The sequence below is a fragment of the Morone saxatilis genome, unplaced genomic scaffold (assembly GCF_004916995.1).
Source record: "Morone saxatilis isolate NCDOM2014 unplaced genomic scaffold, NCSU_SB_2.0 Contig11, whole genome shotgun sequence".
NCBI lineage: Eukaryota > Metazoa > Chordata > Actinopteri > Moronidae > Morone > Morone saxatilis.
This window is the reverse complement of record NW_023339663.1, coordinates 20,598,474-20,610,739: the sequence shown is the minus strand read 5'-3', so window position 1 is coordinate 20,610,739 and position 12,266 is coordinate 20,598,474. Positions and strand designations below refer to the sequence as shown.

The 12,266-nt window shown below is 38.7% G+C and overlaps 1 protein-coding gene across 1 annotated transcript; it reads left to right on the top strand.

Moving 5' to 3' along the window:
* Positions 1-9,653: 9,653 nt before the first annotated feature.
* On the top strand, positions 9,654-11,524 carry serf2 (small EDRK-rich factor 2). The gene is made up of 3 exons (XM_035652400.1): positions 9,654-9,809; positions 10,632-10,740; positions 11,044-11,524. Exons 1-3 carry the CDS (start codon positions 9,803-9,805, stop codon positions 11,150-11,152), a joined length of 225 nt encoding a protein of 74 aa, XP_035508293.1. The 5' UTR covers positions 9,654-9,802; the 3' UTR covers positions 11,153-11,524.
* Positions 11,525-12,266: the final 742 nt, after the last annotated feature.

Here is a 12,266-nt window from a genome sequence, read left to right as displayed (position 1 = left end):
TGCGTGTCATCCCTTCTCTCTGCCCCCCTTACTGTCTATCTTCAGCTGTCACTATCAATAAAAAAATAAAATAGGCAAAAAAAACAAACATAGATACTATGTGCTGTTTTTATTTAATTCAATATTTCACACAAAGATTTATTTTGTGTATCCTTAACACGCTATTAGCTTTGTCATCTAACAACTGTTTTGTAGAATTCAATGTTAAAAATCACATTAAATAATGAACTCCCACTCAACACAGACTGTGTTAAGTATTCCTCATTATCCACATTATACATGCTTTTATAGCTGAATAGCCCAGGGGGCAGGATCAAGACCAAAGGAACAAACTACATCTAATTTCACCCTTCATAATATTTGTCTCCACGTGTCCTCTCAGGGAAAAGGCACTGTGGATATTTGTTACACCTCAGACCAACAATAATGGGCTATACTGCACAGAACCAGTCTGCTGTACTCAATACCTTCTGCTCTGGTCCCTGGAGTCCTGTCTCGAGATGGGTAAGGGGTTCCCATGTGTGCTGCCACTCAGCTAATTGAGGCCTGGTAAAGGCAAGTTGCCATGGAGGAGACTCCCACATATGGGATGCTACTTTTAGTGTTGCTCTTTAGGGAACACTGGTGAGTTTGTGCTGAACATTTTTATTTCTATTTTGTGCATAGAGTAGAAATGTTCCATTTACTGTGATTTCCATTTACACTAATCACAATTTCTTAATACAAAGTTTTTTAAGACATATACAGAATACAGCTTCTATATGATATTATATACAATATATAAAAATATTAATCATATTAACTGTGATTAATCATATTAACTGTGACTGAACAGGGGTGTGGAGGTGAGCTCTCTTTTTTTCGTTCTTTACATAACTACTTGTACCACTTTTCATGTTTAAATGACACACTTTGAGAGACTGTCAGAAAACGTAAGCTGCTATCCACATATTTAAACAATTACTGTAAGATTTTACCCCTCTCTATGACAGCTGACTATTTATGTCCCCTTCGAGCGTGGCCGATTGGAACAGCTATAAACACTTTTACCTGGCTCGGACAAACGTACAAACTATAGTTTTAACCTGGCCCTTAAGCACAGTGGAGCTTTTAGCTAAATATAATGTTAGCAATTTAACATGCTCACAATAAAAATGCTAGCTCGCTGATGCTTGGCAGGTATAATGTTTACAATGTTCCCCCTCTTAGTTTTTGTGCCAAAAGATTTTGAACTGAGTCACCAAATTTCATGGCAATCCATCCAATAGTTGTTGAGCCATTTCATTCAAAACCACAAATGTGAACCTCATGGTTGAGGCTAGACGAAAAGTCAGGGGATCATCAAAATCATAAACGTTTTTTATATGGCAACTCAATTCCACTCAATAATGATTCCCATGTTTTTTTTACATTAATGTTCCTCTCCACTTAAAGATAAGTTTTTCTTCTTGTTCTTATAGTTGGATGTTTGAGCTTCACTGTACAGAATTATGTATTTGCAGAGTTTGACACTAGAAGGGTGTTTTCACATTCATCTGCTGAAAGTGAAAAGTTTCTCTGTGCTAATTAAAAATTGGATTTTAAGGGCGGGGCCTACAAGCATAATTTGTGACGTCACAAATATTTTGGAAGTCAACCCTTGTCCAGTATGCAACAAGTGTGATGTAGAAACTTGAAGCCTGAGAATGGAATATACAATATACAGTGTAGGAGAGATCTTGTGTCCAGCAGGAAAACTTTAGAAATGAATATAATATATTTGCATATTCATGCAAGGAGCCAGGAATAGATAGCTTTGGAAGGATTTTAATGTGGAAATTATATTTTTTCAGACACACATTATTGTTCCAAGCAGACTATTTGTATATATGTCAGGAGGACATCTTTAAATTATGCTGCCCAGTAAAACCACTGCTACAGGAGCAGTAAACACTAAAAGACATTACAACATCGTTTCATGTAACAAGCTTGATATTACAGGTTGTTGTGCACTGTTTTTGTAGCTAGAACATCTACTGGTTTTGGCAATAAACACATTTTGTAATGTCTTATTAAAAGTTACATTCAGTCACATCACTTCCACGAAGCAAATGTTGTACAGAAGTGCTGAATCCTCTATTGGCCACAAAAAAATTGCTGTGAGAGACACACTGATGAGCTCGGTGGAATCAATAACATCTCATGCATGCAGAGTATTTTCAGTGAGTCTGCACTGCACGTCCTCTAGATTTCACAAAGATGGAATAATTCTCTGTACTTTGCATGCAGAGTGGGGAGCCGTCAGTCAGCCAAGATGAGTCAACCAGGAGACAGTGGTGAGCTCATGCAGAGCAGGAGTACGAAAAAGCAGAGACAAAAACCCAGACATCTTAATAAAAATAAAAAATAAAACATAAAATAGGAAGATATGTTCGCAAAAATAAAAGATGTGGTCCATATTTTGACAGTTGAAGATGTTTGTGTGTGTCGAGATTTGTGTTCACTGTAGTTTTGGTGCAATTATCCTATTTCCAAAATCAATTGATGTTGGACCAGTCAACCTTGTCAGAGGCACTTGAAATGATCCTGCACATCATCCACTGTTATCTACTCATCCCTTTATTCTGGACATCATGCATTAGCTGAGAGATGGCTGTTACCTTGGCAACCATTTGAAAACATATCATCTGGACAATGTCATGTTTTCATTTCATTATTGTAATGAGACTATGGTCTTGATGTAAGCCCTTTTTGCTCAGCATAGGCCTACTGACGTGCGCAATTAAAAATCCATAAAACTGCATTATGGAGGCGTCTGTTGGCTTCGTTCTTTTTAGTCAAATGCACTAAATGTAGTACAGAAGCGAAATGCAAAGTAGCAATATTGAGGACTTTTTATCAACAGCCTGTTGCATTTACAGTTGATTTAATGCATTCCCTCATTTTGTGCTGTTATAGGCATGTTACGAAGTCTGAAAATATAGACAAAAACACATGATTTGTTTTCCATGGATGACTGCTTTTGTTTAATACCATGTGAAAGAACATTCCCTTAATCTGTATCAAAGCTGTACACTACAACATAGCTCATTTGTGAATCAAATTGAATTTGTTCTTTAACACAATGTTCACTTAGTGTCACAGTTCCTATCATAGGCATTGTGAGTGTGACGGCACAGAGAGGAGTGATTCACAGAGAGGAGCACAGGGGTAAGGTCCCCACTCACATAATACTGAATTCACATTATAGCAAGTTCAGTTTATTCGTGTTGTATGTCAAATAACTGTTTGATTTGTAATTTGTATTAGAAAAGATTTCTGTGACCCTTTTTTGTATTTCCTCATGCACCTGACTTGACTTGTAGGAATCCTTAAGTTTCTCAGTGTGTCCTGTCAGTGTAATTCAACCCAGCCTTATCTCCACCCCTGCTGGATTGTGCTTAGTGTTTCCACAGCATAGGGTCAACCGGTACAACATCTGCACTCCAGGAGAAATTACCTTGATGCTCACATGCCTCTTTTGTCGCCAGATAACTTCTGAACAAGTAGACTAGTTCCCCTCAGGCAATGCAGTTAGACCTGAGATAAAAGGTGACACAATGGGTCTACTGAAATGGCCTCTAAATAAGGTGAGACAGGGGTTTGAATACGAAAGAAGAATGGGAGAAGGTCATTTCGTCTGGCTCCATCACCTCAAAAACAGAAAACTCTTTCTCCTCCACATCCCTTTCTAATCTGTGCATACAACAGGTGGACTCTAAAACTGCTTTGTGGTTTGGAATTGCCAAAGTTAAATTTTTCAAATAAATATTCTATTGTAATATTTCAGTTATGTCGTAGCCGGGAGGAGAAGAAAAAGGAGTCTGTTCAACCGTTCACCAGCCTATCTCTGTCTTGTCAAGAATGTCCCTCTTTTTCCTGGTCTCAAGAAAGAGTAAGTTTAAAAGCCTTGCAGTGAATTAATATGTTGTTTGTTGATTTTTTATTTTGTGGCAATGCAAGGCACACATAAAGCCACATGAGGCAAAATAAAGGAGACAGTTAAATACAAGTATAAAGAGTTCAATAGAGAATAAAAATAAGACAGAACAGGAGACTAGTTAAGGTGCAGTGTAAGATATCAAGCAAACACAAAGAAAAGCAAAAAGTCTGCCTTGATTTAAAAGAACTAACAATTGCAGCAGACCTGCAGTATTCTGGGAGTTTGATCCAGATATGTGGTGCATAAAAAGCTGAAAGCTCCCTCTCTATGTTTAGTTTAGACTGGGACAAAAAACAGACCTGACCTGAGAGATCTGGATGGTTTATAATGTAACAGAAGAAGACCAAAAAACGTTTTTTGCCCTAAACCATTCTGTGCTTCGTAAACCAACAGCTGTATTTTAAAATCACTTCTTTGACAGACAAAAAGCCAGTGTAAAGACCTCAGAACTGGAGTGAGGACACAAGCAGCACCATTCTGAATCCGCTGCAGATGTCTTATCAGTTTTTTAGACAGAGCTGTAAAGACACCGTCACAGTAGTCGAGTTGATTAAAGATTAATGCATGGACTAGTTTTTACAACCAACACATAAGTCCTTTAATTCTTGACAAATTCTTTAGGTGATAGGCTAACTGTAATTATCTTGATGTGGTGGCTATTGAAATTCAGGTCTGTGTTCATGACTGCATCAAAAACAATTACTTTAGTTTTATTTTTGTTTATTTGAAGAAAATTCTGGCACATCCAATCATTGATTGGTTGAAAGGACTTACTTAGTGCTTGAATGGGATTATAGTGGTGATATGTTAATCATTTATATAATGTGTGTCTTGCCTGTACAATTATGGTAAGATATTTTGTTATTTTCCATAATCTGAGCAAGTGGGAGCATGTAAATGTTACAAAGGAGGCCCCAGAATGGAGCCTTGAAGAACTCCGCAGGACATTTTTGTCCGCTCAGATGTGTAATTACCTAGAAACACAAAGTAGTCCTTGTCCTTCAAAGTAGGATTCAAGCCAGTTTATTTCTGTGCCAGAGAGTCCCACCTGTTTTTTCCGTCGATTGTGTAGAATGCACAACAATTAAATCCAATAATACTAAGACTGAAATTCTACCACTGCCGTATTTAAGTGGCTGTCAGTGAAGACCTTAACAAGAGCAGTCTAGTGTTCTGGAGGAACCTAGCCAAAAAATGGACCCATGTCCTTGATTTAAGAGAGAACTGTTACAGTACTGTATTAATTCTTCATGTACAAGTCTAGAAAAATGAATGATGAACTTGGATAGTTTTTTGTCTTGGCATCATGCAGACTCTAAGTTGTTGTACTTTAATAAAACAGTTACAGTGACAACCAAACCAAACTACTTGTGGTTGAGATGTTGAATATCCACTGCCAGCAACTGTTAGTAGCCAAATGTACTCACACCGGCAGGGTGGCTCTAGGAATAAAATCTGGAAGAGACATGGTCCCCAGATGATGATCTCCTGACCTTTCATCTAGCGCTGTCATATTTTTTGGTTTATGACCAAATACCTGCAAAACAATGCAGTAAAGCCACACAGCCACACAGAACAGACAAAATAGATTTTGTGGTAAAGGTAATACCACCTTCATTACAATTACATCATGTTTAACTTGCTAACTTGCATGCTCACAGCCAGCACCCCTTAGTTTTTTGTTTTTTTTACACAAAATAAAAAAAAATAAAAAAATAAAGAAAAAGCTAAATTCAGAGAACAAAGAAAGAATGCATATTAAAGTCCGAGCTCTGGAAAGTAACACATTAGCTTGGTTAAAAAATGCAGTAAATATTGCATTTTAAAACCAATTCTGTCAGTAGAGACGAAAAATACATGTACAGTAGTTTGCAGTACAGCACAAACAACATAATATCATAGGCTCATGTCAAAATTAGCTCCAACAATCAGGACACGAGGGACATTAAAGCAATGCAGAAGATGGGATCAGCAAGTCCCATCAATCATTCATGACAGCAGGCAGGACTCTGGCACCGTGATGGATGACAGCGGTGAAATGAGACAGAGAGGAATGCACCATACGTCCAGCTTGTCACACTAAGTTTATACTGCCACACATCAGTGCTTCCACCACTTCATGATCAGCGTTAGCAAAGACTGCTCCAAACAGTGCAGTGCAGCCTATGCATGAAGATGGTGCCATCAAATGTTGGAGAAATTAATGGTGGTTGTCCTGTCTTCGCATCACATCATATGCACCCCACAACTCCATGATTTCATGAATCATCTATCACCAGTTTGGACCGAATAAAAAAATAGCAATACATAAACAAACACAATTACCTCTAAAAAGCAAGCTTTTGACATCTACGTAATTTTCCCACAGCACATACTTAATAGTGAAACATGCAGACACACGAGCTACAAGCCCAAACTGAACAATTTACTTGCATGTGATCATGTGAAAGGGTGTCTGTCACTAAGTAGTCAGTACGGAAAAGTGCTGGAGGTAATGAGAGTGCAATGACTCCTGCTGTTAATATAAAATCCCCCTGTTAAATTTAGTATGAAATTAATGGAAAACAAAGTTTTTCCTCCCCATCATCCCCATTTGATTAAATTGGAGACAGGACGGACAACATGAGGTGCTGCTGAGCTGCAGCAGCAGTCACACAAGGACAACATTAACATTAAGCGGCTTTGTAAAAGCAGAAGCAGTCAACATTGTCAAAATTACCAGGTGGTGATAATTGCACTGGGAGACAAAAATAGTTTGCTTTAAGCAGGATGCTGTCACTGAAAGCAGCTGTGTGGAAAACAAGTCAGAGGCAGACATCCTGGGCTGTCCTGTGTCGCCACCAGCCCAATAAACTGACCACAGTGATCGACATGCTGTTCTTCACACTGTTAAAGTCTTCATGCTCCAGCACGCAAGTGGCATGAAAAAGCCATTGCTCTAGCAAACGTAGCTGTTGGATGGGTCGTAATTTTAGCAAAAGTGAAATTCATAAAAACTAGATCATTTAAATAATGTCTTTATATAAAAAAAAAATGTTTATTTGTTGAACCAATTAAATGGTAGAAAATCACATTTATAGCCACGCTAGGGGCATGTTGGTCGGTTGGACCACTGGCAATTTAAGTTCATACAGATATTCATGGTAAAATAAACCCTAATGATTTTGGTGATCCTCTGACTGATCTAGCATCAAAATTTGAATTTGTTCAATACTTTGGTTTAGGACCAAATACATGCAAAACTAATGGCTTGCTCATGAGCCTCAGCTATACTTTGTGTTTAGTGCTAATTAGCATATGTTATGCTAAGATGACAAAGATGGCAAACATTAAACTTGCTAAACATTAGCATATTAGCATTGTCATGGTGAGCATGTTAGCATTTAGCCCAAACCACTGCTGTGTTCAACGAATCGTCCAAATTAAATGACAAAGTGCAACAACACACTGAGGAGTGTACACAATTGTGTATAGTCCTTCAAACAATTTAGGGAACTTGTGTCCAATGATGATTCTTATGTACATCCTTAATTAACACATAGAAATACCATGTGGCTGCTGGTACTCGACTACATTCCTTACTTTTTTTCAACAGTTTGAGGAGAGTGCTCTTTTTCAGGTCAGATTTAATACATTTAAGTTGCATTTAAAGCTTCTAAAAAATCACAAACAAATGTCCTTGTGACCACCTGTCACAAGGACATTTGTTTGTGATTTTGACCTCAAGGATTTGATGAGAAATATAACAAACGTCAGAAAACAAAAAAGTGTTTGGGCTCTACTTAAGTACGCTTTTCTTTTGCCGACATCCATCACAAAATAGGGCTGCGGACCAGTACAAACTTACAGCATATAATTCAATTCAAAGAAGACCTTATTCTTCACCCAAATAGACTGTTGGCTAGACAATCACAGCAGTAGTTTGATGGCTCATTGTATTCAAACAGTAATTATGTCCTTAAAATACAGTATTCGTCTTTCAGCAAGAAACCCAGCCCTGTCTTCATTCTCATTCAGTACTAGCTCACTTCCACTGCTATGAACACATTTTAGGATTTATATTCCAGATGAAATGTGCAGTAAAGTTGTTATCATATCAACAATCACAAACCTATGTTTACAGTTCTTCTTTAAAAACTATTTGTTTTGGCCTATTTTTGCTAAATCTGATGATTTTTCAACAATATCTTGTTTTTCAACGGTAAACTACATTATTTAACTAAATGTAGCTGCAGACAATCAGACGTTTCCCATAAAGTAAAACAGGTGGGTGCACTTGTGCACATGCAGGTTAGGCCGCATACATTAAGTTATCTTCTGTTCATGGTTTAAGTGTCTGGGTAGAAGTTCAGTTTTGGGCAGACATGACTCATTCATAGCCTTTAACTGCCAGACAGTCAATAAAATCACCCCACCAAAACTGCAAGGAAAACACTGTGTGGTTCCTATTGTAGAGACAGAAATAAAACTAATTACTATTAAGAAGATACCATTTGTTTTACTTTAACCCAGGGCTAGGCAACAATTTAATATTAACAGTGGAATGATACTCTGGTGATACGATCAGATTGTAATTAATTCCAATAAATTTGGATTGTAAAGTTAGAAAATCAGTTGGGTTTATTGTATATGTGTGAGTTTTGTCTTGTGTAATACGTAACACTTGGAACACAGTTCATTGTGTGTAATCATATGTTACATTAAATCTATTCAAGTAGCCTATTATAATCTTACTCTAAAACAATATACTTATATACAGTATAAACTTCATGATGATCAGTCTCTGTGTCGCAAATGCCAATGTAGATTCCCTAGTATTGTGAGTGCATTCATTTCTAAATACTTAAGTCTAGTCTGCCACCTGCTGGCTCTTTTGTGGTAAGCTTTTAAAGAGATAGCTGTGAATTGTGATAGAAGTGAACGTCTCATTGAATTGAGTGTATTGAATTTACATTAAAAATGGAAGTAAAATTTACCAAGTGTGTGTAGGAGACACCCACAGATATCAGAGGTACATTAAGTGCATCAAACTGCAAATCAAATTAATTTTTAGTATATTTTTACACTACAAGCAACTCTTTCTCCTATCCTGGCATTGGCCCAGAATGACGGAAGAGGAGAAGAAAAGTCACTTTAGGACAGTGCCAGGCTCCACATCCATCAACAAAAGACTCAGACTCTGTAGGCTTAATAACAAAGTTTGACAAAAACCTTCTCCGTGTGATTGCCGGAGCCAAACAACACTGTCAAATAAACTGACAAACTAAGAAAATTCACACTGTACTTAATAATATATCATTATATTTTTGTTAATAGTTGAGCTTAAAGAGTCATTCTTTGTCTTGCACACAGCAGCTTGAAAAACAAACAACTACAACTACTATACAAAGGCACGTTTCTGAAGATTTCAGCCACCTCTTGTGGCCTTCCTCAGAGGTGCTCAATTGCCTTTGAGAGGGTTTAGTTTGGAAGTTAGTCAAATATAATAAATGAAAATAATTGTAATAACATTGTATTACTTTTTAAATTGTGACCGCATGGATTTCTATTGAAAACGTTACACTGAGTGTAGTATTGCTGCTTTTACTTAAACAAACGACTTAAATTACCTCATTTCCATCTTATTAAGCCGCAAGCAGCCGTCAGCGACGCGCATGCGCAGCGGAGAGACGGAATGTTCTGGTTCTCGCCTCACGGAAGTCTCGCGCATATTTGGCAGCCACAGAGGCGCAACCAAAAGCACCGACAGCGACTGGAGACGAGAGGGCAACCGACCGACCGACCGACGGCCCTTAGGCTGAGCTGATTTGTTTCTCGAGGAAGGAAGCGTCGATTAATAAAATGACCAGTGGGTATCGACATATATTTTGATTGTAAGGCATTCATGTACTTAACTGGCTTGCATGTAGTCTGTGGTCCTTGTTGTTGCCGTCTGTTAGCCATGGCCTCCTCCGACCCGGGCTCCGTCTATCTGCTGAAGCAGACGTAACGTTTCTCTTCTTCTGAATTCATGGCAGTGTTGTCGCGTTGGTTCATAAAGCTCTCGCCCCGCTGGCTGTGCTGTCTTTAGTGGGCTTTAGTGGAGGGGACGGGCTGTGCTGCAGTGTGTGCCACGTAGCTCGCCGAGTATCACATTGTGTAACGTTGTAGGTTAGCCAGTGGGCCATTTTGTTGTTCAGCTATTAGTCAAAGCCTCGGCCTACTGTGAAGCCACAGTTAGCAGAGACATAACACGGGCATTTTTGTGTCAACACTGCTGCCAGCAGACAGACTGCGAAGTCGTTAATAGTAGTTTTTATTGCCTCAAACGTGGCTCACTTCTCTCTTTATTTTCTGCATCGACAACCCGTTAAGGATGGACTCTGTGCTGCTGTCTCTGGGCACGAAGCTGCTCCGGAGCGCCCCTCTGCCACGTCGGCTGCCTTCATGTTTTGCACCATTTTTATTTGTGCCATCACACAGTCGTACTGAATGTGAACTGATCGTCTGTCACTCACAGTTATGGTTTGTTGCCGCTTGTAAAGTGCTTGTTGTTGTTGTTGTTGGTGGTGTTAATGCTCCCTGTTTTTGTAGTATTTGGGTGTAGCTCACATACCTGAGGTGGTGCTCATTAAAGTGCCATTTGTTGTTGTTACATTGTCTGTTTTTTTTTCTTTTGTCCGACCTGCAGGAGGAAACCAACGTGAGCTTGCACGCCAGAAGAATGCCAAAAAAAACAACGATCAGGGGAAAGGAAAGAGGGGCGATGATGGTCTGTCTGCGGCTGCTCGCAAGCAGAGGTAGGCAGCTGGAGGTTAAAGAAACGGGACGCACACAACTCAATGGATTTTATGCAGCACTTTGTGTTTTATCATGACTTGAATGTGGGGCTGTAGGGACTGTTCCTCTCCTTTACACAGTTATGTATTTTCTGTCACATAGAAGCAAATTCTTGAGCTCCTCATGTTACCAGTGCTGAAAATAATCACACTGCATGTTTGTAAAAACAACAAACACAAGTAATTTAAAGTATATGGTTGTGTGTTACAGTAGAGTCTCCCCTAACAAAGTCTGTTCTCTGTCAATGTCCCTTTCTCTCCAAGGGATGCCGAGATAATGCAACAGAAGCAGAAAAAGGCGAATGACGGAGGGGACGGAGGGAAAGGAGCGGACGGAGGAGACGGAGGGAAAGGAGGCGCCAAGTCCAAGTGAAGAACGACGTCGGAGATGAATTCAACTGAATTCAACTCAAGTGTCTCAATAACATCCCATGTTCAGCATTCTTCCTGATATTTATGAGAACGGATCTGTCATTTTTGTCTAGACTCAAGAATCTAGGATCCTACATTCTTCCCTATGGCAAATGACATTGCTTATTGGATTTGTTATTTTACTTGGTGAAATTATGTCTGAGCAAGTTAGCAGTTGTCCCACTTTTGTGCTGCATGCAGAGGAGCATCAGTGGTGTAAGCAGTTGGAGAAAGATGAACAATTCTTGACACAAAGCATCCACGTAAACAGTTGCGTGTTTTTGTACAAAAATGTCCCCAGCCGGTTTTAAATAAAGTGTATCTTTTTAGTTCATGCTTGCTTGAGTTATTCTGATTGTTGGAGTTGGAAGACAGTTTGTGTATTATTTTCACATGATGTGTATTTCTGTTGCACGGGCATTGAATGGCCAACATTAACTTTGTAGTTATGTTAGTTACATCTTGTAGCACTTTTTTTTTTTTTTTGGCGTAACATTCAGATGCAATTTATTGAAAACTTTCTATGGCACGGGATGAGGAATCATTGGTAAATAAACTATTAATAGCTATTCCTCAGTGTATTCTGGTATTTGAATAATTTGACTTCAGTTTCTCACAGATAGAAATGTGGTCAAACTATTAAAAAAATGTATTGCAAATACTATACTATATACTGCAAATGCCTACTGCAAACAAAATGTTAAACAATATAGCAGTGATAAAATATAATTTTACCCTTAAAACCAGGTGAACCTTCCTGGTACACAAATACCAGGAAGGTATTGCTCATGCCCTCTTTCAATCAATGGTGTAATCAGGCTCTGCAATGTGTGCATCCCAGGAAAATACAGTAGGCTATTAGGAGCACAATAATGTACACAAATGAATACAGCACACCAGAAGATCTTCATCCAGTATTAACGTCACGGATGGCACACACTGAACAGTTAACCAGCCTATCTAGGTGCAGTCTGCAACAGTGGTCGGCTGAGAGGAAACTTGGCATACAATTCACATTCAGTAGTACATGCCCTTTGCATATTTATATTAGTAGGACAGAATAGCTCCCATTTTCC